This window comes from Vicugna pacos, chromosome 9 (genome assembly GCF_048564905.1).
Source record: "Vicugna pacos chromosome 9, VicPac4, whole genome shotgun sequence".
NCBI classification, from domain to species: Eukaryota; Metazoa; Chordata; class Mammalia; order Artiodactyla; family Camelidae; genus Vicugna; species Vicugna pacos.
This window is the reverse complement of record NC_132995.1, coordinates 48,924,944-48,952,269: the sequence shown is the minus strand read 5'-3', so window position 1 is coordinate 48,952,269 and position 27,326 is coordinate 48,924,944. Positions and strand designations below refer to the sequence as shown.

The 27,326-nt window shown below is 47.1% G+C and overlaps 1 protein-coding gene across 3 annotated transcripts in view; it reads right to left on the bottom strand.

Annotated features, from left to right (window-relative positions):
- Nucleotides 1-27,326, bottom strand: part of WWOX (WW domain containing oxidoreductase) — an 897,467-nt gene that overhangs the window by 389,690 nt on the left and 480,451 nt on the right. Inside the window, exon 9 of one of the 3 annotated variants that reach the window (XM_072967780.1) lies at nucleotides 17,574-17,657. The exons of the other annotated variants lie outside the window; for them this stretch is intronic. Within the exon in view, the coding sequence (XP_072823881.1) occupies nucleotides 17,589-17,657 (69 nt within the window). The 3' untranslated portion in view covers nucleotides 17,574-17,588. Of the gene's footprint in view, nucleotides 1-17,573; nucleotides 17,658-27,326 lie in introns of those variants that run through there. 3 annotated transcript variants of the gene reach the window in all.

The following is a 27,326-nucleotide window of genomic DNA, read 5'->3' as shown; positions in this document are numbered from 1 at the left end:
CTCCACATGGGAGAATGTCAGGTTGCCCAGAAGCCTCCTCAGCCCGGGCACGGGGGTCAGCCCCACAACGGCTTGAGTCAGGGCTGGAAGGAGCAGGGACTGTTTGCTTCCCTTGGCGGGGTTCTGGACTACGTACATTCCTCGCTAGGTTAAAATACAGTGCGCTTTTCCAAACTGGAAGACCTACGTTGCCTGTTGCATTTTATCTGTAATCCAGCCCCTCATCCTGGCCCCCGCCCACAGCTCTGGTCTTGGAACTATTGGGGTTGGTGGGGGATGGGAAGAAGAAGAAGGAGAAATAGATGAGGAGGGTGTGGCAGTGAGGGGATGGGTGTCTATGAAAATTTATGTGCTGAAAAACAGCTGTAAAATGTTTAATGTTTCAATGAACGTTTTATGTTTACAATAAAAAATCCTCCAGCCAAGAAGGCCTTTAAAATGTTACATTTCCAAGCAGACCCAAGAAAAAGAGGTAAAGGGAGAAAGTTCCCACCAACCCCGCCCTGAGCAGTGACCCCCAGGCAGGAACATTCAGAGGAGGTCCCCCCAAATCATGCATTTTAGCACCCGGCTCGGTAGTGACTGAGCAGGGAATAAAGGCCAGGATACACAAGCATGAAAAATACGCTCATTTTTCTCAAAGTCAAGTACCCGTGGCAGGAAGCCTTGGAAACTCAGGCTTTGGAAGCGGATGGTAGAGGGAGTTGGGGCAGCGGTGGGGAGAGTGGGAGATGCCCAGCTCAGCCAAAACTGGCTGAAAAATTTGACTGTAATCAGTCAGTCCACCAGCAGAAACTGATCAAGTGTCATTAGGCTGAGTTCTTCCAGGAAAGAGCCTGGCTGAAAGGACTCTGGCTTTGACAGAGGGACACAGGTTCAAGTCCAAACCCCACACTGAACTGGCTTGGTCTCCTTAGGTAAGTTCTTTATCCTCTCGAGACCCCAGTTTCTTCATCAGTAAAATGCAAGTGTCAAGCATCACTGGGCTGCTTGGAATACATGGTATGTGCCAGGGAGCCGGCAGGCGCTGGGAAAGCCAGCTTTGGGATGAACCTGGATCAGGGCAGGCTGTGAGCATCAGGTAAGAGAATTAAGCCTGGATGTGGCAAGAAACTGGGGGCTGTTAAAACTTTGAGAAAAATGTGAATTTTGTTCTTTTGTGCTTAACTGGTGACTTTACTCAAGTCACCATGTGGGTTTTCAGGTCAAGAAGCCAATTTTACATTTCATCTCCTTGGTTAATTTTTGTTTTCCACATCGCCTTCAGGTACCAGAAGTACAGTGTCCCACAGCCCCTCCCTACTCTGGTCCTTTCTCCCCTTCTCTGCATACAGTGCTCATGCAGCCATACAAAATAAACAAATAAAACCCCCAAATCATGTGTAGCTTTTCAGACACACCCTACAGTCTTGAGCTTATGAGATTTCTAAGTCCAGTTTCCTTCTGCTTATTATGCCCTTCCCCAAATCTCTTCTTTTAGCAAACTCCTACTCCAGCCTCAAAGCCCAGCTGAAGCATCATCTTCTCATCTGTGTCGATTGCCCCTGCACATTGCTCTGACAGCACACACTGCTTTCTTGTGCCCCAATACCCATCACACTGCCTTAAAAACATCTAGCACTTTTCTGATTTCTCCTCTAAATGATGCTTCTTGCAGGTAGCAAACTGAGTCTCAATCATCTTGGTCTCCCCCGTGTGCAAGGCAGTAGATCCCCAGGAAGAACTTGCTGGTGAATGAAGAAATGAATGGTGGAAACACCACCTCTTGTCTAGGATGACAGAAGACAGGAGTGCTGGCCTCCAAAGGGCCAGTGCTCCCCTCCCTAACTCCTGACCGTCACCTCGCCTGCAGAGGTGGAAGAGTGGCTCCCCTGTCACCCCTCGCCTTGCCCTGAGAACTGCCGAGAGTCATGCCATGCGGCTTAGGAAGGAAGCCGTTCAGACCACTGTGGCACCAAGTGAAAGATGCTTGGGTGTCTCCTCTAAGGAGAAAGGTAGGCATTTCCTTGGGGGCTGGACCAGTTCACTTCCCATTCATGGACGGTTGTGGGCTGTGTGTGTTGGGGGGATCATGCTTGAGAGACACTAACAAGGAGGCCCCTGCTGTTCTCCCAGAAGCCAGGGCCTCTCCTGCCCTCTCCAGACACCCAGGAAGTGGCCACTGCTTAACTGGACACCACAGCCTGGCTCCTACCATGAACCACGACAGTCACAGTGGCAGCTGCTCCCTGGACAGTTTCAAATGAATCCCCACAAAGTTTCGCAAGAACTCCAGATATAAGAGAGATGAAGGGTGGAAACTCACACGATAAACCCAAGTGAAAACAAAACTGTGTCGCCAAACCCCATGTGAACTGAAACCACAGGGCAGGGCACTCTGACTCTCCAGACACAAACAGCTTAACCCCAGGGTGAATCACCGGTGCGGCCAGAATGATGTTAGAGCGAGCAGACCCAGTTTGAGGGAACTTTACTCACACTGTTCTGGGGACCCTCTGTGCTTTCCGTTCCCTGGAGATTTATTTCTGGTTGAGTAGAAGGAAAAAGAATATTCACAGAGCACCTACTCTATCCCCGAGGCTCTGGTCGACACCAGATAAAAATCTCCAGTGGGTTTTCACAGTAACCCTATCTAGGAACGAGCTATCATCTCTGCATCCACACGAGGACACAGAACCTACAGTGTTTAAACAACTGGACCAGCCAGAGCTGGAACCTGCATTCCTTCCTTCTGCCACATTTCACCCGCGGTCCCGTGGGAAACCCGGATCGGCCTCGCAGGTGGGAGTCTCCCTGTTCTCCCAGCGGTCTCCAAACTGCTTTGATCAAGTGCCAAATTAACATTTAAAATTTTAATTAAATTAAAATGTGCGGTAAAATTAAAATTGGAGCATATGCCCCAATAGCTGTACACTTATTTGTCTACAAATGACGTATATACCTCTGGATGTAATATTACAAAACATCCAGCGAAATGGGAATTGAAATGGGTTGAGATAAAAGATAAACAGAAACAGAAACAATCAGGTTTACTCCCCACATCCTAGTGCAAGGGTCATAGGGTAGCCAGATTACACAATACAGGTCGCCCTGTTAAACTTGGGACACAGTTTTGCCAAAAAATTATTCCCTGTTTATGTGAAATTCAAAGTTACATAAGCATCCTGTATTTTTATTTGCTGAATCTGGCAACCTTAAGGGGTCAACAATTGCATTCCATTAAAAGACCGTAATAAATAGTCTAGGCGTTATGGGACAACTACTGAACTCTCCATGGTAACGTGAACACGGCCCTAGGGGATTCCTAAACCAATAGGGTGGCTGTGTTTCAATAAAACTTTATTTATAAAAACCAGACTTGGTCCCTAGCAGATCATCACGGTGTATGACACTTAGGAGAGCCCTGGACTGTGAAGGAGAAGAGCCTGTATTTGCACAGCTCCCCAGTGACCCCGAGAAGACAAATATACACTTGACTTGTTTCTCTGGGGGCTGCAGGCGGGGGCTGGGGAGCTGGCAGGGATGGTAATGACAGCCCCTGTGGGACAGAGGAGGGTCAAGGAATAAGAGCAGGAGTGCCCCTGGGCCCCACACACACGTGTGCACGCACGCACGCTGAGAGATTGCTGCGGCCATGATACCAACTCTGGCGGACCTGCATTCAGTGCGTCAAATTAAATGCTTCCCCTGCCCCAATTCCACCGACTCAATCGGCCAACTGGCAGCCATAACAATGTAGTAACCTTTTTGCCAAATCAATGCTACCAAGTCCCCTTCCACCACTAAGAGGCATCAATCAAACGGCACCCCCACGCCCAGGAGGAGGGGCACTCTCAGTTCCCGCACACGAGGAACCCCTCCTGCACCTGTAGCCGGACAGGGGCCCCCTCACCACCAGTGAGCACCGGGAACTGCTTCCCGGAGGCCGTTTTCCCTCCCCTCAGCAGCCAGCGGCGGTACAAAGGTCCAAGCTCACGGGAGCAGGACTAGCTTCACAAATCAGCTCAGCATTTGCTCTGAGCCAGACGAAGCTGCGTGACTTAACTTTCAGGAGCCCCCTTGATGGGAGATTTCACACAGAAGCACACAGGCACAGCCAGCTCGCGGAGGCAGGGCAGCGTTCTCAGCACGCCCTACAACCCAGCCCTTCCTGACGCCTTTCAACTTCAGGCTGGTGCGCTGAGGCTCCTTTCTAAGAAATGGAGTTCTCAGAAGAAAAAAAACTGTGTTCCAGCTCAGTTGCACTACAGGGAACAGAGAGCTGATGCTGACACGGGCTGTGCTGGGGGAGGCAGAACACATGCAGGGGCAAAGGGGCCCCCAGAGGAGTCACTTCGGTGGTGGACAGCGGTGGCCGTGGGAGGAGACGACGGCTCCTGAGGCGGCATCTCCTTTGGGGAGATGGTCGGGAGAGAGGGAGTTGTCTAACTTCACTGAGATGTGTGTGTGTAACAACAAACGCACAATTTTCCTGTTTTGTCTGACCTCAATGACTCCATCACATGTCCCCATCTCTTCTCACATAATAAGAGGTCTCTCCACAGCCAGCCCAGCCCGGCCTCTGTCCGTCAGGCCTGCTGTCACCCAGCTCACATCTGTAATGCTCCCCTAAAGCCTGCAGGAACCCTGCAACCTCTGAAGAGGGAGAGTGTGCTTTCTGAAAGCACAAAGCATCCAGGAGGCTCCTCTGAACATGGTCCTAAAGGTCTAAGTATGGAGGAAAGGGTCTGGCTACCAAAACCAGGTATGACCAGCTTGCTCTGAAACCAACATCCTTCCTCTAACCACTGCAAGAATGGCCCTCAGGATCACACATTCATTCAGCAAACACCTCCGGGGTGCGCTCCTTGAGCATCCAGAAGAAAATTCACAGCCTCTGCAGCTAGGAAGTCACCTGGGACAGAAAGGTTACTGCTGACCTGCCTCAAGCTTCTAGGACTTTTCATTCAAGGAACAGAACTCTGTACTTTACTCCAATGACAGAGAAAGGAAAGTCCACCTGGAAGCTATGACTCTTAGCCATCGAACTCTGTCCCATCAGCGATGCCTTCTGAGGGCCAGGACTAACGGGGCAACACAGGATGTGACCTATCAGGGCTCCTCGGGGTGCAGGCAAAGAAACAGTACAGTCTGACAGGTACAAAAACATGAAGATGGGACAAACTTAGGGGAGCGTTTCTGTTCACTCCCTAGCTTCTGATCTTCAGGGTGAGGGCACAGGCTCCAGGACCAGACAACCGTGGTCTGAGCCCAGCAGCCGCCTCCATCCACACTCACATCTGTCAAATGGGCAGAGTCTCTCCCGGCTCATCAACTGCCCGTTTCAGTGGGAAAAGCAAGAGACCACAGCAGTGAGGAGGCTTCGAAAGTGATGAAGGATAATGAAAAACGGGAGAGAGCGTTCAGGGTCTAGGCAAAGGCGCAGCTGTTTTGTGCAAACCTGTACTCATCGAATACAAGCGAGAAAAATACAGACACCTTCGTATTTTAATCTGCCAAGAATCCCAAAGTAGTGGAAGTCTAATTATATTTTAAAGAATCTCACTTTCTTCATGACGTTTCATTGGTTAAGCAAAGCCGGATTTTCACTCATCAATCTCAGGGGCGGGGATTTCAGGTTACGAGGTACACACCAGTACCGATTTGGGGCCTAATTATCATAACAAGAAAGAAGTCATGACAACGAATCTGTTTCACCCAGCGGCAAAAGAACACTTACTATACAACATTGGGAAGCGGGAACTCCTTTATTCAACTCCAGCAGCTCTTGAAATCTTCACATGACTGCAGCCTCCTCTCTGTGACAACCTTCTGAGCTTTCACAAGTCTCACACACACACACAAGGGGCTTGAAAATGCCACTTTTACCTAAAAGAACGGTTTTTCAGAAAGACACAATTAGAGCCTCCAACTTTCTGGCAGGTAGCAGCTGCCACTTGGGGGCCCACCTTGAGCGGCTTGAGGCCACGCAGCCCAGCCAGGCTCTGCCAGGGAGGTCTCTGCTCCATTAGAACTCACGGAACCACGGGAGCACCTTCTTCCTGGGATGGGGGAGATGGACTGAAAATCATAAACACCGGTAAAGGGAAAGGACTGATGGGAACTCGTGGCCTTTGGGAGGCCAGGTGAGGGATAAAAACCACCCAGGACGTACCCCAGAGCCTTGCAGGCACTGCTTCCTCAAACACACTCTCCACGTCTGCAAGACGGACACCAGGTAAGGAAGCGCCACGGGAGTCAGCCAGGACCAGGTCATCACCTCTGACCTACGTGCTTACACCTTCTTTTCTTGTTTAAAATAACCCAGTGAACTTAATTACTTTGAGGCCCCCCCTACTCACCCCTCTCCAGATCTAGTCTCTGCTCTGGAACCTGTTTTATGGGCCTCTGTGACTAAGGCAATAATAAGACGTACAACAGTTCCATGAGAAATCCTGTGTGCTGCGGATAATCATAACCTAGAGGACGTGTCTGTTTTTGTGGGGGAGAATAGGGAGCAGCAGAAACTCTCGGTGCCCGAGTCAGACCCCGTTTTATCAGCCACTGGCCCTTCTCCTGGCTCCTGTGACCGTCTCTGGAGAATGATCCTTGGCGGATGCCCTTGTTCACTTCGCCCAAGACATCTGGGAAGATGCAGCCCCTCAGGGGATGGCCGTGACTGCCTCACATGGGAGTCAAATAGCCTGGTCCTCCGGCCTCAAGGCGGGACAGCTCTGAGGTGCAGTTTACACTGCTGAGCCGCCCAGCATCAGGGCAAATGAGGTGTCACGTGAGGTCCCTCTTCTCTTGCCTCCTTTCTCCTTCCCTACCTGTTTTCCTCACCGTTACGGGTTTCTCCTGAGAGCACTCCCTCCATAAAGCCCATGCAGCCAATCCCTGTGTCAGGCTCTCCTGTGTGACTCTACCTGCTAGAGTGAAGAGACCCAACCAAGGCCAGACTCTGTTGTCTGACAGGTGAACTGAGGAGGCCAACCTATAGAGAGGCTAGAGGAAGACGGTGAGTGTGTGCAGGACACATGGGAGACAGGAAGGTACTCAGATCCCTGGTCCAGCTGGGGAAGAGGCACTTGCATGGATTGTGACCACACAGCATAGAGTGTGGCGTGTCCTATGATGCTCAAGGCCTCACAGACACCCCACCTACAGCAAAGCAGGTGGGGAACCATGGGCTTCAGTCTCCAGCATCCTGTGGGGTCAGGGACCACCGGTGCCATTGTGGAAATGGACCGGTATGTGGGCCAGGTACTGCAGTGGCCGAGGAAGGCACAGTGATTCCAGGAGAAGATGAGGATGCTGAGAGCAGGGGAACAGTCTGCTCTCTCCTCAGGGATACGGCAGGCCCACGTCTGCAGGCACCAACAGGTGACCAGTGGACAAGTGCGCTGAATACCTGCATGACTGAGTGCACAACAGGAATGCTTACATTTGACATCTGAATGACTCCTGGAGGCAAGGCACCTCCACACAGGATCTTGTCTTTGTATTAATCAGGGTTCTCCAGGGAAACAGAATCAATAGGATATACATATAAATGTATTCACTCACTTATTAATTAACTATAAGGAATTGGCTGAGGTGATGGTGGAGGCTGAGAAGTCCCCAGGCCTTCAGCTGGCAAGCTTGAAACCCAGGGGAGCCAATGGTGGAAGTTCTAGTCTGAAAGCTGGCAGGCTTGAGGCTTAAGAAGAGCTGATGTTTCTGTTCAAGTCCAGAGAAAAGAAAAAGACCAAGGTACTCAGGCAGGAGGAGCTCCCCCTTGCTCCTGAGAGGATCAGCCCTTTGAGCTGTTGAGGCCTTCGACTGATTAGATGAGACCCACCATGTTAGGGAAGACGACCAAATTTCTTCAGTCTACAGATTCCAATGTTAATCTCATCCAAAACACCTTCACAGACATACCCAGAATATTGTTTTACCAAATATCTGTGCACTCAATGCTCAATCAAGTTGATAGATAAAATTAATCATCATAGCCTTAATTACCCAGAAGCCAGCTCTGTCCTCAACTAGATTGACTTCAATGACTAGATTAAGCACCGGACATATTTCCCAAATAGGTACAGAGATAGCTCCATTCACTGGAAATGTTAGCCAACAGCCCTTTAAGAATGCAAATGACAAAGAGGTTCATTAACTTAAGTGTTTACAAAGTTCTGATTAGGACGATTATGGGAGAGGTGCTATGGGCAAAACTGAGATGCAAATATTACAGGTAAAGTCAAGATTTCTGAGACTATACCTGAGACTGTTATCCTGAGACCTACCTGGAGGAGAAAAGAGTTCCCTTTTCAGTTCTCTTACAATCCTGTACTTACCAGGAAAAACAAGAGTCTCATTTTGACATTTCTCTTTCTTTAACACTGAATACTCCAATCTCTGAGTCACTGACAATCATAAGTGTCTAACTAGAATTTAAAACCATTGCTTTGTTTTCAGTACTTTTTATAGAAAATCTTGTCTTTATGACCAATGATACTGATCATCTGTTGACAGTAGTAATATAAAGCTTTCCTTATAAACAGCTGTAATAATCTAAGTATATACAAAGATAAATTAAAAACAAGTAACACAAAAGAGGACAAAACTTGTGATGGTGGCATAAAGATGAAGTTTGGGGAAACACTGTTTTACATTATGAAAAATGTGAAAACCACAAAAAAAGGGGTGGTGGTAAAGGAATGGGGCTTGAAGAAGTCTAGCAAGAAACGATGAGAGGACAGTAAACAGCCATCCACTCAAGTCAGTCATGACAGAGTGAATGCTGCTTCTCTGTTCTTGAGAAAACAGCCCACTAATCCCCAAGAAAGGAGAACCTGAGAGCTAATGGCGAGAAGTCCTGAGCCCTTCCTAAGAGTTAAAGAAAGAATCACTCCAACCTGCCATGGATCCAAAAGCCACACGAAAACAGGCCAGGTCAGGAGTATCTCAACCAATCTCCATTTGTTTGCTTCTACTTTATTTAACTTAACTAAAGGATTTGAGTCCAATTTCCTTAAATCTCAATACGCCCATGCTGTAGCCAGGTGGTTAACTGAGGATAAAGGTTTAATTTCTGATAAAAACTTAGCTAAGAATATTGATTAGAACATATTCCAGTTACTGTATCTGTGCTCCAATTATCCCCAAAGGTAGAAGGTATAAAACCACCACTTCTGTTCATGAATTTTGCGAGTTGGAATTTGAAGAGGGCACCAGGGGCACAGTCTGACCCTATTCACAATGTTGGGAAGTTGGAACCATCTGTAGGCTCGTGGTCCACTGTGAGCCTGAAGGCTGATGTTCTCATCCTTGTGAGCCTCTCCCTCTCCCCTGGGTCTCTCCCCAGGAGCTAGACTGAGCTTCCTCGCAGCACGGTGGCCAGGCTCCAAGGGAAGGCAGCCCATGAGTGAGACAACCAGATGGGCGCTGTCTCACCTTTTACGACCTAACTTCAGAAGTAATACAATGCCCCTTGTACCACCTCCTAAGTGGTTAGAAGGGAGCCTTGAAGGGCTCCATTCAAGGATAGGAGGGTGGAATTAGACTCTACCTTTTACTGGGAGGATAACAAAAAATTTGCCAGCAAATATGAAACCACGACAAAGAGGATTAACAGAGGAAACATGCACACCCTGCATCGTGGCCTCACCTCCCTCCCCTTCCAGTCTTCCCAGCCAGGAACTAGCATGATGGTACACGACCGCCTACATTATCACCTGAATGCCAGGCTGGAGGGCTTGAGAGTATCTATTCTGAATTTCAAGGCGATGACTTCCACAACCGAAAAAGTCCAAAGAAATGAGGGAGAAAATAAGGTAGGAACGGGGCAGATGAGAAGGGGAAGAGAAAATGGAAACAGGAACTAACCTAGAGACAAAAGACGGAGAGAAGAGAAGCTTACACACCTTTCCTTTGTCACAAGCCTAGGCTGTTCAAAGGAATCAGGGCCAGAAAGACTCCCCGAGGAGACACAGCGTTGGGATGTACCTTGGAAGTCACACCTTCTATAAAAGGGTTTGGAAATCACTGAGCTGTACCTTAAAAAGGAGAGCAACTGGCACCTTAACCTGAGTGTACTTCTTGGCTCCAAGTCCTAACCAAAGCTCTAAGCTTGGACGGGTCATGCTGCCAAGCCAAGTACCAGCTCTGTCTCGAATGAACTCAGGTGGTTAAATGTCTGCCAAGGTGTGAGCAGCCTAAGGACTCCTGGGCTTACACAGCGCAGTCAAACTGGATTCACATAAAAACAAAACCCCAGACCAACGAAACAAACAACTTCCTACAAAAGATACCAACCAATTGCGACATCATCTTACCGCCACGCCTAATGTGTTGAATGCTGCGGTGACACCGGCGTCAACTGCGCTGCAGCTGGTTTGATACTGCAAGTTGCGTGACTCCCTTAATGATGATAATTCGTTATCCCAAGGCGGACAGAGTGATTGGAATTTTAAAATCATTGCCCAGTTTCTACATCTCGTGTGGCTATTGAGTTCCCAGCATTCCTGGATTCCTGGTACTTCCCTAATGGAACAGACTCCCCACATCCCATAGGATAATTTGAAAGAGAAGATTATTCATTGTTTTTCCCCAAAAAGATTTATTTCTCCTAGACTCGTGCAAATGAGTCCTAAGCAGTATCTTAGTTATGGAGTTGCTGTGCCTAGCGCAGCCCAGCATGTGGATTACAAGAACATGCTGGAAGGAAGGAAGTCAGGAAGGAAGGGAGAGGGATGGAGAGATGGAGGGAGGAGAAGGGGAGGAGGGGTGGGAGGGACAGAACAGTGGATCTGAGGTCCTAGGCTTGTTAGTAAAATCACACTGATGTATGTACTTTTCATGAAGCGTTTTGACAATACGTAACCAGAGCCTTAAAAACAAAACAGAGCAAAACAACTTATATTCTTGGACCAAGTCGTTCCATTCCCAACAAGTGCTAAGAATTCTTCAAGAACTTATGATAAAGAGTACTAAAAAAAAATCTTAGGCACACCCCCCTCCCAAGACATACCTGTCACAGTTACTACGTGATTTATCACGTGGAAAAATCAGAAGCAGCAGCCGACCTGACCCTGCGGGAGGGTGAAGTACTAGTTGGCAGAGGTGGAGGGTCAGCGGAGGGGGAAGCTGCGACCTGGCTGGTTCTGTGTCTGGCATTGCTCTGCATCTGTTCAAGTGCATTGTCTTATTCGAACCTAAACGGAGCCTGGGGGTTTGGGGCCGCAGTGGCTCTGCTCTCAGGGAAGAGGCTTTGCACGGCGGGCTTGGAAGTCAAAACTGTGGGTTTGGATCCTGGCTATGCCCCTCAGCAGCTGAGTAACTGAGCCAAGCCTTGACCTTCTGTGTAAGTTTCCCATGGCTGCTGTGACAAATGACGATGAACTGGGTGGTTTAAACCAAAAGAAATGTTCTGGAAACCAGAATTCTTAAGGAGCAACTCTGCACTTCCTCCAAAACCTTTAGGGGAGAATCTGCCCTGCCTCGCCCAGCTGTTATAGTTCCATTAATAAATGCCCTTCTAACATGAGGACCCAATGTAGATTTGTCTCTCAGGACTCAAGTCTGGAAGAGATCATGTTTCCCTCTTTGCATGCCCCACTAGGAAGCTCAGAGTCTACCTTTACCTAGTTTACAGGCCCTTCTGACCCACATTTTATAAACTAGCCTTGACTTGTTCTTTTTCCTACTCTTCTGCTACCTTCCCATGATTTCTCGACTTCCTTCCCCCCATTTTATTATACCCTTGTTGAGCCCCAATTGCTTTTTACTAACAGCACAAAAGCAAAGAGTGTTTCCCTCTATTTCTAAATTAATCGCCTACATGCAACTAGGTGACATACAGTTACAAAATGAGGCGGATTACGCAGCAGTAAGAAGCCCTGCTTATCTAAAGCAACCTCCATCCTCCCATGAAGGCTGCGTTAGCAGCGGTGGGGAAACAGAGGCTGGTGCGTCCTTTACCTCCCTGTGTGGGAAGACCAGCCTGCCAGGGAGCTCTGCTCAGGAGTAACTCTGGATACAACCTGCTGCTGGGGGTGCTTGAGACAGAAGAGTTCTAGAACCTGATGGCCTGCTCTTCCACGCTGAAGAACTCGGAAATTCAGAATAAACTAGGAAAGAAGCTAACAGATGCCATCCAGGAAGCCCTCTGTGACTGCACTCATCTTGACAGAACAAGCTCACTAACAAAGCAAGGGGTGGGAGGGGAGGCAATGGGGTGCAGTGTTAGCAAAAAACACAGAAGACAAGAAACAAAAGACTGCTGGCAGTTTCCAGACAGGAGCCCTGGCAGTCACGGATGTTAAACAGTGGCTGGGCAAGGGACCTGAGACAGCCAACAACATTGACTCCCAGGACAGCGAGCGCCTTGAGGGCTCACACCGTAACCCTAACCCTAACACATCCTGAGACATGAACAACGGACCTGGATTTTGGCACAGGACTGAGGTGCAGCATTGGCAGAGGGGTGGGAGTGAGAGGAAATGCAAGTGGTCTCTGTGCAAACGGCGGGGCTCCCAGCATCATGTTAAATGCTTTCCAAGCACTAGCTCATCCTTTCAGTGAAGGCACTGGCTCCATCTCTCAGCTGAGAAAAACTCAGCCTTGGCAACATTCAGTCCCTTGTCTAAGGACACTCACCAAAAGGCGTGGAGCAGAGTTCAAGCCCAGGTACCACAGGATCACCACCTGATCTGTGTGCAATCTGGCCATGACCTTGAGGAAGCCTCCCTTCCCTGGTTAACTCATTCGTCCATTTCTTTGTTCCTTCAGGCCTTCATCCATCAAACCTGTATGAATTCAGGTACTATGTGAAATATGGAGACTCGGAGATTCAAGAGCAGTGGTGCTTTTCAAAAGGGGACGGTGGATACTGCGGGTTGAACTGTGTCACCCCCAAAGACATGACCTGGACAGGTGAATGTGACCTTATTTGGAAATAAGGTCTTTGAGGACGATTAAGTTAAGACGAGGTCACAGTGCAGTTGAGTAAGCCCCAATTCAACAGGGTGGGTGTCCTGATGAGGAGAGACAGAGACACACAAGGGGAAGGCCGTGTCATGGTGGATGCAGAGGCTGGAGTGATGCTGCTACAAGTCAAGGAACACTGAAGACCTCCAGCAATAGCAGAAGCTAAGAGAACAGCACAGCACGGGCTCTCCCCTAGAGACTCCTGTGGGATCGTGGACACCCTCATCCAGGACCTCCAGCCCCAGAACTGTGAGACAACGCCTGTCTGTTGTTTTAAGCCACCCAGTTTGTGGTACTTTGTTCCAACAGCCCTGGGGGAAACCAATACAGCACATTAATGCAACAAGCACCTGCAAAACACCTACTATGTGTTGGGGCTCTTTACAAGGTGCTCGGCCTCCTGAAATGCAAACAAAAAAACACACTGTTACCCTTGAGAAACTCGGAAGGGAAAGCAACTATGTCTGGAAAACTACATATCCATAAAACCTCATCAAATCATTTTCACTGCTCCCGGAAACTGTCTCCTGGAGGGTTCAGAAAATGGTTGTGCAATATTTATTCAGAGCTTACAGAACGTGGTTTTCAATCCCAAGGGCCATGAGATGATTCTAATGTGAGCCGAGAGGGAACTGCGTGGAAATGCCTTCCCTGCTCTGGGACTTCTGTCATTTCACCGGAGGCTTCACCAGAGTGGGTCTGCTTCTCCAAACTCCTAAAACCCTTTGATCCATCCTGCTGAATAAATTAAGGACATAACAATAACTCTAATCATTTATTTTAATGATGATCTACACAGCCTTAACTTCTTCTGGAAGAACGAGGGGGGTGAATGGAGGAAAGGGTGGTTATTCTTGAGTTGTTGCTAAAAGTTATGTCAATGAAAATGCTCATTTTCATAGAACACAGTGGAAAAATCTAAGCTGCAAGTTACTGAAGAGATAATACAATCCAACTGCTTTACTTTATCACCCAGGACTTTGTTCACTGCTAGTAACCAGAGCCTCTCAAAGAGGGCCCCATCTGTGACAGGCGCTCCCTAAAGATTTAATTATAGATTATAAACGAAGGGCTGAGATCCAGAACAGGGGACTGAGGTAAAGACTGGTTAGATCTTCACTAAATCCATCTCTCTGTTTTTCTAGTATATTCTTAATTCTGTGCAGTGGAATGAGGGTGAACAGGAGGTACGCTGCTCCCAGGCCTGGCCCATAAACATCCTATGTGGTTCATGCTTCCTGTCTCTGCTCTTCTGCTGAGCCCAGATGAGAGGGTACCAGGGGGGCCTGAGGCAGATGGATGGAGAAGCCCTGGTGCTCATAAAGCCAGAGTTCCTAAAGGACCCACAGACGACTGTGACCAGAGCTATAAATAAGTCCTTATTGTATTAGGGATTCAATGTTAAATGACTGAAAGTTTAAGGTTATCTGTTACATCAGCTAGCTCAGTCTGATGCCAAGGAACCGAGAGTAAGGGCCATTTTTGACCTTGGTGAAGATGGGAAAGCAGCGAGCAACTGTCAGCTGTGACCCCAGAGGGGGGTCTGATGGCCCGATTAGTAGACAGGCTGTTGACATGACACAGCAGCTCTCAGGATCTCTGAGATGCAGCAAAGAGAAGGAAAGGGAAAAGCATGAGAGAGTAAGATGAAACCGGAAGGAGAGAAACGTGCAGATGAGAACAAGGCAGAAGATGTGTTTTGGTGTTTACATTCATTCATTTATTTATCTTTTGATCAAGGAGATGGTTTTATTCATGATCAGGTGGCCAGATGATGAATCAAAGCAAATCTAGAAAAAGCAATACCACTATTTTTTAGATCGTAATAGACATAATCCCAGATCTTCACTCACGTATAAAATGTGCAAGGACGGGGGACATTGGGAGGAGACCTCAAACATTAACAAAATGATGCACCTCTGTTTTTACAGGTTGTCCTGTGGGTTACACTTCAGCTCACTAGGCATCTTTTTCTTACCTTTACATTCATTTACAATCACTGCCGGGAGCAGTCGGGCCGTCTTGCGGGCACCCTTACCTCCGCTGCCTCAGGCCTCAGGAAGGAGAAACTTTAAACAGCAAAGGCCACGGTGACAGACATCACCTCCAAAGACAAGAAACTATGCTTTATGGTGCTGAGATGTTTCAAAAGCTTTCTAGGTAATTCTCGTATGTTGCCAGAGTTGGGTACCACTGCTGCAGGGTGAACTTAAAACAGGAGGAAGAAAGCAAATGCTCTTCAACTACTGAGGAAGCCTGGCAGCCCTAGAGGAGGATGCCCCGTCCTCCCCTGTGTTGACCAACAGGGCTGCAGCCCATCCGGGGGCCTTTGCCTTAACCTTCCCTGCTCTCCCCCAGTCCCTACAAACATAACCTGGTTTCATCCAGCTTCCTCACGTCATTTTCTATCCCTCTGTTTATTAGAAAAACCAAACTGTAGCCAGTTTAATCTTGTTCCAGTTTTGTCCCTCTTCTACGCCTGGTCACCTCTCCCCCACACTGACCGGCCGATGGGCCCTCCCCGCCACCGGACTACAACACAGCTGCTGGACAGACAGAGGGACGGCTTGCACTGTGCTCCCACTGCGCCTCATGAAATAAAATACAGCAGCAGCCAGGAGCTGCCACTGTTTATCGGGCGCTTCCTACCTGCCAGGAATGGTGACAACTGCTGTCTATTGCACAGTCACCTCCAGACGGCATCACTGACTCCTCACACATCTCCGTGAGTGGGATACTGCTATCAGTCCCACTTTACAGATGAGGAAACTGAGCCCAAGAGGGTTGAACAAAATTGCCCAACTAGTGGGTGGCATGAACTGGGATGAAACCCCATGTCCACCGGACCCCAGAGCCAGTGATCGTACCCGCTAGCAGGGGCTGCGGTCAGTCTGGCTGTCCCCACGCCTGGGTCTCCTCCACCGGGCAGACAGGGAGCAGGCCCTGAGCGAGCTGTTCCCTCGCTCTCTTTTGACGGTCTGCCAGGCAGGGGCAGCTCAGCACGTGCTGAATATAGGAGCCAACGAAGCATCCTCCACTCACAGCTGCCATGGGGTGGGGGGGTGCAGGGCCATGATCTTAGTCAAGGCGTGTGAGGGAAGATATGATATTGGTCAAAATCGCAGCTTCTTAATTTAAAGGAAAAAAGCACCGACATTCAACAAAACGCCCTCTTCAAGGAATTTAATAGTTTACATAAAGCTCCTGTGTTCAGCACTGTGTACCTTCATCAACCCCCAGAGCAGCCCCGCGAGTGTGCTGTGGGCCACTCAAAAGAGGTTACACTCTTTCTCTGAGGTCTCACAGGCAGCAAGTAGTAAAATCAGGTTCTGAACCCAGGTCCCTCTGATTTCAAAGCACATGTCCTTTCTTTATAGACTAAATTCTTCTGAAATGAGTGGTTTAGACTGCCCTGAACGAAACACTTAGGACTTTACAGAAGAGAACATACTTTGACCTCTGGCCTTAGACATCTTCATACAATAATAAAAAGAACAATTATCACCCCACATATTTTTATAAAGGACTCAGGAATTAACAAGTAAATGTGAACACTATTATGATATAGTCAAAACCTAAAGGGAAAAGGGGAATTAGAATACTGGAAGAAAAAAATGCATTCTTTTTCATTACATAATACTCCTCCCCACCCCTGATAGACATGAGATGTGTAAGTTACGGATACCTCAGAAAGGTAATAGGCTATAAGATATTTATGACACTTGCCACTGTGAGACACAAACCATGTGGTACCCAAATCAAGAACCACAGTTTAAGGAGATGTGGGGCTAAGAGATTTATATAAATACACATCTACAAGTGATCGCTGATGAACAGCCTTAATCATGTGAACTAATAAAATGCAGGAGCTGGCAACAGGAAATCCAAAACCTGGAAGGGAGGCCCCTGGCACGTCTGAATCAGCGGTCCTGACGGCTCTGCAGCCACTGGAGACAAGCTCTGGGTCTCCTTCGGAGGTGGGGGGCGTGGAGCGGGGGATGCACTTATCTTCTGGTCAGGACCAAATTAGTTTTAATGCAGCTTCGTGCCTCCTGTTTAAACAGCTGTTTATTCTCTCCCCAAGAAATTATCTAACGTGCTTATGGGGGCAGCCACTTGGATGCTGCCCGTCTGAGAGACTTGGGGAATAACCCTAAACCCAGCAAGAGACAAACAAGCGGAGACCAGTGGAAATTTATAGCGTAACACAAGCTTGCAGAATCATAAAACTCGAGAGTTTTTTTTAATATATAGTCAGAGCCCCGCGTTCAATTCCAGGGTCAAGAATGTGAAACACTGGCAGGCTTCCTAGGACAATGTGGTGGTCTGCAGTCCTAACAGGCTCCATTTCTCCGAGACACATTGTGACATAAAATCCTGACGTAGAGAGACTGGCTCCTAAGGACTTTTCCAGAACAATAGTGTCATTTTAAAAAAAGGAAAGAGAAGAGAGGAAAAGAATATTGCAAAATTTGAAACATAAAATGAGGCTTAAGTGCTTTTTTTTTAAAAAAGAAAGAAAAGAAAAGAAAAACAGATATGGCCACCGGCAAACAAAATTTCTTGGGAGCAGAAAGAAAATAATTCAGAAAGAGCTATATACCTGTCATGCTCAGATTATTAGTAAGATTCTCTCTGTCTCACACGGGCACATCATCTTCAAGTCTATCAGACAAATCACAGTGGGCCTGAAGTCTTCCTGGTGGGGTCTAAGAGAAACACATCAATTTTCAAACACTAACAATTTTAAATTAGGACAAGAAGGAATATTGTTAGGAAGACCGAAAAGCAAGAGGGAGGCATTTCAACTCGCAGAATAACAATACGATTAAATTGAAATCGTTGTTTTCTGAACACAGTCATTTTATAAAATGTACAGTAACGCTTTTATATGTAAATTATCTAAACTCAAAAAACCTTTCACTTTAAATTGAATTGAGACTAGCTTAGAGTAGAACACTTGGGTGAAAACGTGCTTCAAATGAATAAAACAGCAAAGTGAAACAAATAATATTTTGCAGAAGAATGCTGCGAAGGAATGCTGGGTTTTGCTTTCCCTTTTTTGTTTGGGTTTTGATTGATGCACGTTACACCGAGAGGAAAAGACAAAACTCCCGTCGGCAAATTCATTTTTAACTTGCCCCTGCGACAGGTTAAGCGATATTTTCCATTTGGTAAATTATAGATGTTACTAATACATTTCAGACAAGGTGAGTATATACGAAAATATTACGAGCCAGTGAAGAGAGGATCGACTAATTTATCTGAATAAAGATGTTTTACTTCAAAATGCTCCTTCAGAGTGCCCAAGGGTCTCTCTCCTTTTTAAAAAAAATCATATTTAAAGTCCTCCTCCCTTTTCTTAATTAACTACACAGGTGTGTCCCCTTTATCAGCATTTCGCCGTGGCTCTCTTCCCTGGGTGGCTGCTGTGACATCTGTAGACGTTGAGTGCACATGCGACTGCCTCCCCAACGAGCCCACACGCTTTTTTCAGGCAAGCTTGGTGTTATTTTGGTTTTTGTTCTTTCCTTAAGCCGACACCACCTGACGGAAGATTTAGCAAATGGTGCTCTCACAAGAATGAATGAGCAGGGATGGTTAAGGAGACTACTCAGTGAGGTTGAGTGGGGAGGTCATGCCCAGAATTACCAATCTGCCATGATCACCGGCACCGTGTGGATGGCCAGATGCCAGGCACTGTGCTTAGCACAATGTGCACACTGACTGCTTCTGTGATCATGTCGAGGACTAGAAAACGGACTTTGAGAGGAAAGTGATGCATTACAACCAAAGAGACAATATGTGTGGGGGCTTGGATTTGAAGCCGGGGGATGTGATGGGGAGGACCATAACCTTAATGGATCTCAGCAGTTCTGCTGGGCAGGAATTCTGCTTGTCCACTCAACCCCTCAGCACCACTGCTTCCCACAGAGCCTGGTACCTTACAAGTTTCACAGGATGAATGAATGCCGTTTCAGTTCAATTTATTTCAAAAGAGCCCCCCACAAGCTATTTCCCCCAGATCATGGACCGGTACTACCACCGCCCCCACAGCTCCCTCCCTTCATCTCTCTTTCCTCATTTCTATCAATCCCTTTACTCACTGCTCCCGACTATGAATCAGCAGAATAATTCCCGGTATATATTAGGGGCTCAACAAATACTTGTCCCCTCAATAAATACTTCCTTTTCAAAAACTTTCCTTAGAAAAACTGGGAGTCTCCTGAGCTATATATGATGATGGAGAAGGACACAGAACTGATCAAGGTATTCATTCATTCATTCATATGGTGGCAAGTGTTCCAACATGATGCTGTCCCTTCAAGTCTGGAAAACAGGATGAATCTTCAGATTGAGTTATAAAGTTTGACTCTAACTCCAATTAGTAAAAAAGCATCCAATTTGTTCAACTCCAAACATTGTAAAAACCCATTGATGACTCCTAAGCCAGTTTTTTTTTTTTTTTGGCACCACAATAATTCTTTTATGATTTTATCCAGTGAGAATCCCTTGTGGAAATTTCTCTGAACATGGAAATGCATATGGCCTCTGTGGCACAACAGCTGCATAACTACATAATTGTTTACAAATGTGCAAAATAAGTACATAAACCATTAAAAAATAATAACTTGGGCATCCATAAAGAAGAGATACTATAAACATACAATGGCTCGTACTTTCTCGATAAATAACTGTTGAAGCAAAAACACAACCACCAAAACCCCTTATTTCAAATCCCTTTCCATAAAGCAAATAGCGCTGGCAGTCTGGTAGCTAATACCATTGTGCTTTCCCAAGCGAAAATGTTTTTTATTAACATTTATCATTTCGGTGCCATTAAAGTAACTGCAGTAAAAGCGGACCCATTCATAATAAGACACTGGTGTGGAGTCCACTACGTTTCGAATAGGTCTCAAACCAGCACCCAACTTCCCCACATCACCAAAGAGATGAGAAGGACAGAGAGAAACACGAATATGACGAGATGGTGAGGAGGAAGGGGAGGAACAATATGGAACCTTCCAAATAGGTATGCGGCTACCATCCACCACCATCCTTGCCAGACCCATCAGAGATCAAGCGAAAAGAACTCTGCATTAAAGTCACCAAAGTAGCAGTGAAGCCTTGCCCCTTCAGAAGCTCTGCCTAGAATTTTCCTCTCCCTTTCCACTCTACCTCCTCAGTGTGTCTGGAGAAACTCCTACTCATTCATCAAAACCCAATTCAGCCACGTCCTCCCCCAGGAAACCTTCCTTGTTTAACATCACAGAGAGCTAACCACACCCGTCACAGCAATACCTCTGACCCCTCTACTCTGTCCATTTATGCACTGAATGCACAATTGTTTACCACCTACCAAGAGCCAAGCACGGTTCAAAAGGTACTAGAGATACAACAATGAATAAGACAGGCAAGGAACTTACGCTCTATAGGTACACACATACATATGCATGTACACACACAATGTAACGTCAGGTAGCACCATATTAGTGTATTACTTCAGTTGTACGATTTCGGGTTCTACACTTATTGCAATTATTATTCTGTCTCCCACAGTAGATTATGAACTCACTGTTTCTCTGTATCATACAGTTTCTCAATTTAGCACTGCTGAATTTAAATTTAAAAAGACATTCATTATTAGCGTAGTCTGGATCAAGCACTAGCCCTGGGAGAGACTAGATTTTACAAAACACCTTTGCCCTCAAAGGTGTTGCCCTCAATGGCTGGGCAATTCGTGTAATGATGACTGTGATCATAATATGAAAAAACCACTTACCCTTTTATACTTTTTGGAGCTAACGTGCCTTCCTGTCATCCTCACAACAACCATGAGAGGTGTTAATAGCCCCATTTTACAGCTGAGAATACCAAGGCATTCTCCAACCTATGATCTTGGTAAAGGGGCAGGAATATACCCCTCCTAAACAAACACAAGAGAATCCTCATGAAGCTCAACAGACGGGTGCACACAAAAAGGGGGGTGGCTGATAAGGAGGGTAAACTGGGGCTATGGACCAAAGAACTGGGGCCGTGGCTCTCCTGCAGTTTGATAAGGAACTCTCTGTTGTGGTCCACATCTCTAAGGAAATCTCCCAGGAGAGCTCCTGTGGATTCTACCTTGATGTCACAGGAAGAAGAAGAGCATGGGGATTGGGAAGGAGGAATGTCACCTAAAATGGAGGTGCAAGTGGGACGAAGGCCCTGGGAGGCTCCCACATCAAACAGTTCCAGTCTTGAAGGGCAAGCGAGAGTTAGCAGGTGCATGAGTTCCTAGAGCGGCTGTAACAAAGCACCACAAAGGGGTTTAGAACAGCAGAAGTTAACTGTTTTGCAGAAGTGGAGCCTCAAAGTCGAAGGCAAGGTGTGGGCGGAGCCACCCACCCCCACCAAAGGCTCCAGGACAGACCCTCCCTTGCCTCCTCCGGCTTCGGGGTGGTGCCAGACGCTCCTAGGCTCAGGGCCGGTGATTCCCGTCTCCGCCTCTGTCTTCAAGTGATGTTCTCCCTGTATCTCTCCACAGCGCATTCCCTTTGTGCGCGTCTGCCTCTGTGCGCCAGTTTCCCCTTTACATAAAGACATCGGTCATACTGGATTAGAGTCCCCCGCCTTGATCACCTCCGTAAAGATCATACATCATAATAAGGCACCAGCTGAGTGACCAGAGGTTAGGACTTCAGCATTTCCTTTTGGTCGTATGTGGAGGACAAAGCCAACCACTAGCAGCGCAGCGGGGGTGGAGGCTCAGGTGGGTCCTTGCCCACTCTGCCCATTTGGGACCTGTGTGACTTGAGGAAACACTTTAACACTCTGTCCTTTTCGTTTTCTCATCTGTAAACTGAGACGGATCCCACACACCTACAGGCTAGTTACGAGGATGAAATGAGCTAATTCAAGTAAAGCCCTTAGATGAGGGATGACAGACTGCAGGGCTCTTTGTTCTTTTCCTTTCCTTGAGGCACTCCTCTTGGTGATGGTGTTTATTAGAATGTTCCTCTAGGAGCCCATGTGATTTCTCGCTCCATCCTCTGCAATCTCGCCCGCAGCAGACGTTCCAGTCAGCAGCCCATCAGCCTTGGCTCCTGCAGGCTCCCACCTGCTTTACCAGCATTCCTTGCAGCTCAGGTGGCCATGTGACACAGCCCGTGTCCCTTACACACGTGCAGAAGTCAGTCAGGGGATTTTCCCAACAAAAAGGTCAGAGCCGGCTGGTACCATTCCTTTCTCCTCCTTCCCACCTTGAGGCAGGCCTCGGGGGGAATGACCTGGAGAGTCACAGGGCCGGTGACCCAGAACTCTGACCGGAGTCCAGATGTGAGCCAGCTGACCCAGCGCCAGCACCTGCCTCCCTCTGGGCTTCTTATTAAGCGAGAAAAGAAACAAAAGGGCCCTATTTGTCTCGTCTAACTTTACTTCTGTTTCCTCTAACTTGCAGCTGAACCATTCCGCACTGATAAACCTTCTACTCGGTCCCCAGGTCTCCAATCCTAATCCGTGACCACCTGTTCTCCACCCCATAGCCATGGTGTTGGCATGAGTCATGTCACATCATATCCAGTCATGCCATTTCCTGTGTCATATCTTACAGCAAACACATGCCATCGGGCCACATGTGTCCTATCTTAATCATATATATAATGCCATATATCACAGCAAACATGTTTTATCATAAATCATCATATCATACCAATCTTGCTCCAGCTTAAAGCCAGCCAGTGGCTCCTTAATACAACTAGACTGAAATCTCAAGCCCTCACCAGGGTCTGCAAGGCTCTGTGCGATCTGGCCCCTGCCTACCTCTCCGCCTTCACCTTAAACCTTCCCCTCCATTTATTCTGTTTTGATTCCAAGGCATCTCGTGAGTGCAGCTCCTCCTCCTGACCAAGCTCCAGAGGTCTCAGTGACTATTTCCTCTGCTTGGAACACCCTGCCACTGCATCTCTGAGCAGGGGCTCCCTGACACCATTCACAGAGGAGGGCAGTCAGGACGCAGAGGTTGAATGAAGGAGAGAAAACCTAACATTCATCGAGCACAATCAGGTGAGACAGCCACGTTCTAGGATGGGACTCCCCGGTCCCCCAGAGTTGTCATTTTCTCTTCTTTTTCCCACTCCCCTTCCCATCCCACCAATCAGTCTCATGGAAACAAAACACAGCCACGTGAACATGTGCAGGCACGTAGCCCTCCTCGCTGTGGGCAAAGCCAGGACTGCGGCCAGGTTCCGTGCGCCCCGAGTCGCAGGCCTCGGGTCTTTCTTCCTTTCACACCACCTCAGGAGCAGTCAGTACCCAAGTGCTAGTCTGCCAGGGGTGCCGTGACAAATCACCCACATGGGGTGGCTTAAGGGACTCGAATTTATTTTCTCATGGGGCTGGAAGCTGGAATTCCCAGGTCAAGGTGTTGGCAGGTTTGGCTTCCCCTGAGGCTCCCCTCCTGGGTGTGCAGATGGCTGCCTTCCCTCCGTGCCTGCACTCTTGCCTTCTATCTGCGTGTCCAACTTCCTCTTCTCATAAGGACACCAGTCAGATTAGATGAGGGGTTCCCCTAAGAGCCTCATTTTAACCTCCTCACTTCTTTAAAGGCCCTGAATTCAAATAGGCATCGTCTGAGGCCCTGGGGCAGAGGGCTTCCACATATGAATTTGGGGGAACACAATCCAACCTATAATAGGTACCAAATAATAACAGCCTCGAGGGGACAGAACTCTGCTGGTCTGGTTACCAGAAATCACGTCTGTTCTGGCTCACTATGCCCTGTCTAGAAGCTCTGGAATCTGATACTGGCTATTTCTAGCCATCATTTCCTGGCAGTCTGTCTCTTGAGACCTCAAGACAATATTTTATTATGGAAATTTTCAAGTATCCCCAAAATAGAGAAAATAGTTAAATAAATCCATAGTTGACACAGAATTATCAAAATTTCTCACTCTTGATTTGTTTATCCCATCTTTCAACTGTTTTTTCTGGATTATTTTCAAGCAAAACCCAGGCATCACACCATCTCCATTTGCGAATTCTCCAGTCTGTATCTGTAATATGAAACGAATAATCGGAAATAGTACCCTACTTTGCAAATTAACAATACTTTCTTAAAACCATCTATGAACTACTCCATGTTCAGATTTCCCTGACTGTCTCAGAAAAACATCTTGGACAGTAGGCTTCTTCAAATCCAAATCAAAACAAGCTTCCCATGTTACATCTGGATGCTATATCTCTTTAGTTGCTTCTAATCCACAGAACATGACAAAGTCAAATGCAGGTTGGCTTTGCACTCAGAGCACTTTCTCACTTAAGTCATCACAACAGAGCATCCATCATCCAAGATACAGGAACCAGGGGTTCAGGCCCCCAGTGACTGGGAGGGTCTTCAGGCTTCTTGGACGACCTAGCACAGATTATCAACGATTTAATGTCCACGGGGACCGGGGGACAGCTGCTGAAAGAGATGCTCTTTCCCTTTCCAACAGACCTTTGTTCTGAATTTGGATTAATTTAAACGTCACATACGCAGAGGGAATTTGTGAGATATGTTTCCGTAATAATTGTGATCAATACTCACGTGATGCATGCGTTTCTAGGGCTTTGAGGAGGCTCCCATGTGCCTCTCTTCAATGCTGATCAATACTCAGTCAATTGCTAACAGGGGAATTGGAGCCAACATTTATATTCAAACTGTGCTGGGTCCCCTTATGGAAGGTTCTCTCACTTGGTCCATTCGCCACAAACACATTTATCAGACGATGTTATACAGGGAGGGAGCTATAAAAACACATTTTTAAGCGTTAAGGTTTATCATTCCGTCATCTGTTCACACTTTAATCACCAAGATCTTTGGGGCTGGTCTTTCAAACTATTATTCCTGAACAGCTGTATGCTCTAAAATTGATAGTCTTCTGAGTTGATGGATCCAGAAAAAAATTGTTAAATATTCAACAAAGCTCCAAATAACTGCAGCCACCTAGTCTTAAAATTTCCCTCCAAAGCATATGTAACAGTCTGATATGAGCATCTTGCTCCTATTTATTGAAGCAATCATTCAGTCAGGTTGTTACTGAATAAGCCCCAGAAACGGTAAATTTCTTCAAAAGGGACAGTGACAGATTTTAAAATGTACATTACTCCATATCACTTTGAACATTACAAACCATTTACATGAAACACTGGAGGATTCACGATATATTTGTTTCTCTATCACACAAAGTCCAGACTGTCAAGAACAGAGCCAGGCACGCAGAATCTTTGCCTAATTTAGCCAGCTGGCTTTAAAGAAATTTGTCTGAAACATTCTCCTATTGTGACTTGTCCCCTTCACTTTCTAAAATCCCTGCTGGGTGGTCATTATGTCCTCAAATCTGGCCTTGACAAACAGGTAAGTTATCTGTAGTCCAGATGTCAGTCAATGAACAGGAAGAAAATAAGATCGCACAGAGAGATGGGAAACACATGCGTACCCGCAGGTCCCCTAGCTTTAATGGCCTCGAGAAAACAGGTGAGCTCTGGCAGGTGTGGGAGATACGGCAAAGCAGTGTTGAAAAGGCTTGGTGGGGTGGGTGTGCACTGGCGGAGAGATGCAGACGCCAGAAGCAGCCACCCCTCTTCTTGAACATACTGCTTCCATAAGCAAGTCTCCAGGCAGTTAATTGCAGATTCCATTTGGTGCCTCTCTACGCAGTTTGGAAAACGAGTCCCCAACCGCCTCATATGCACAGGCCATTGGGTGACCCGTGGGGCAATTAGATGTGGGTAAAAAACCTGTACTCAGGGCTCCAGGTGAGAAAGAGAGCAGGTCAAGCCAGGGGACATCCCTGCAGGAAAGTCACTGCCAGAGAAAGGGAAAAGGGCATAGAATGAACCACTGCTCCTGGCGGCTGGCGAGAAAGCAAAGTGTCGCTTTGGAACCAGAGGCCTGACACAAAGCAAACTCAAATGCCGCATAAACCAACAAGCGCCGAACCACACGGCAGTTCGCTTTTATTGGTCATGGATGCGGCAGGGTGTTCACTGGAGAAGCTCTTGGTAGAGCTGCGCAGACAGGCAAGTGGTTCAGAAGATGTTCCGATGCAGAAAAAAGACAGACACAGTCTTCATCAGGTGAGCGGGGCCGTGTCAGAGATGCACAGAATTCCCAGCCCAGGAAGGTGGACTCCATCAGGACCCGATTACTTCCGACAGGCCAGCCACAGCCGGGACTCTGCGGGCTTTCTCTCGGCCAGGCAACAGCCAACACACTGCCCTCTGTGATCACCGCTTAGCTTAAATGAGTTAATCTCGTTTTCCAGATGAACTGTTATTTTGTCTCCCGCAGGCTGTGATTACGGGATAAAAGTATTGTGTTAACAGGAGGACTGGTGGTGGTAGTGCGGGGGGGCGGGGGGGGCGGGGGGGGAGGTCTCAGTGCCGCATTCCGCACACATAACATAACCAGCCAGTTTTCATCCTCATCTCCCCCCACCCCCTTCTATTTTTAATGGAGTTAGAAGAACAGGAAGAATTGTAGGGACCTGGGAAATGACACGCAGGGCGATAAACCTTTCAGATGAATTATGTCACCTCGTAAGAGGTCAGGGGCCCAATTTATCTTCATGTTTGGAAACACAGTTTATGATCCTGACAAAATTTAAAACACATCTAGGGCAAAATAGACGCGTAAACGGCACTGAGTTTTCAACTCTCCCCCTCCCCCTGCTTTTTTCGAATTGCTCTTGGAACACATCAGTCAGCAAAGAGGCATGTGTGGAGGGCCTGTAACATGGAAGGCATTTTGCTGGATGCTGTGGAAAAATTTCTTTTTTATGCCAACACCTGGGTTCTCCCCAAAAGGAGCTTTATGCCTCTGTGTGACTGTGGGCATCATTTTCTTTTTAAATTAAAAAAAAATTGGAATGTAAATGGCCATGATAAATGCCCTTGGAAACACAGATGCTGGTCCTAATCCTAGTTTTCACATTTATTAACTAAGAGGTGTTGAGCAAATTGCTTAAACTCTTTGAGCCCCTGTTTTTTTCATCTGGCTTGAAGGGGTACCCAGCTTTCAAGGTGGCTGTAAGGAGATACAGTACAGTATGTAAAGGTTTTAGCAGGTGACAAATGTTTGGTAGGAGTAACTTCGAAAATAATGATTTCCCAGGGTAGTTACTGAGTCACAGAATGACATCAAGACCATGTGGCAGAGCAGGGCAGAAACAAAAAGATGCCATTAGTAGGTGCCTGATTAAGCAATTAAAAATACAGGATGCCCAGTTAAATTCTAATTTCAGATAAACAAGTTATGTCTTAGTATCAGTATATCCCATACCATATTTTTAAAGTATAAGTATGTCCCAAACATTACACGGGCTACACTTAACGCTAAAAAATTAACCACTGTTTAT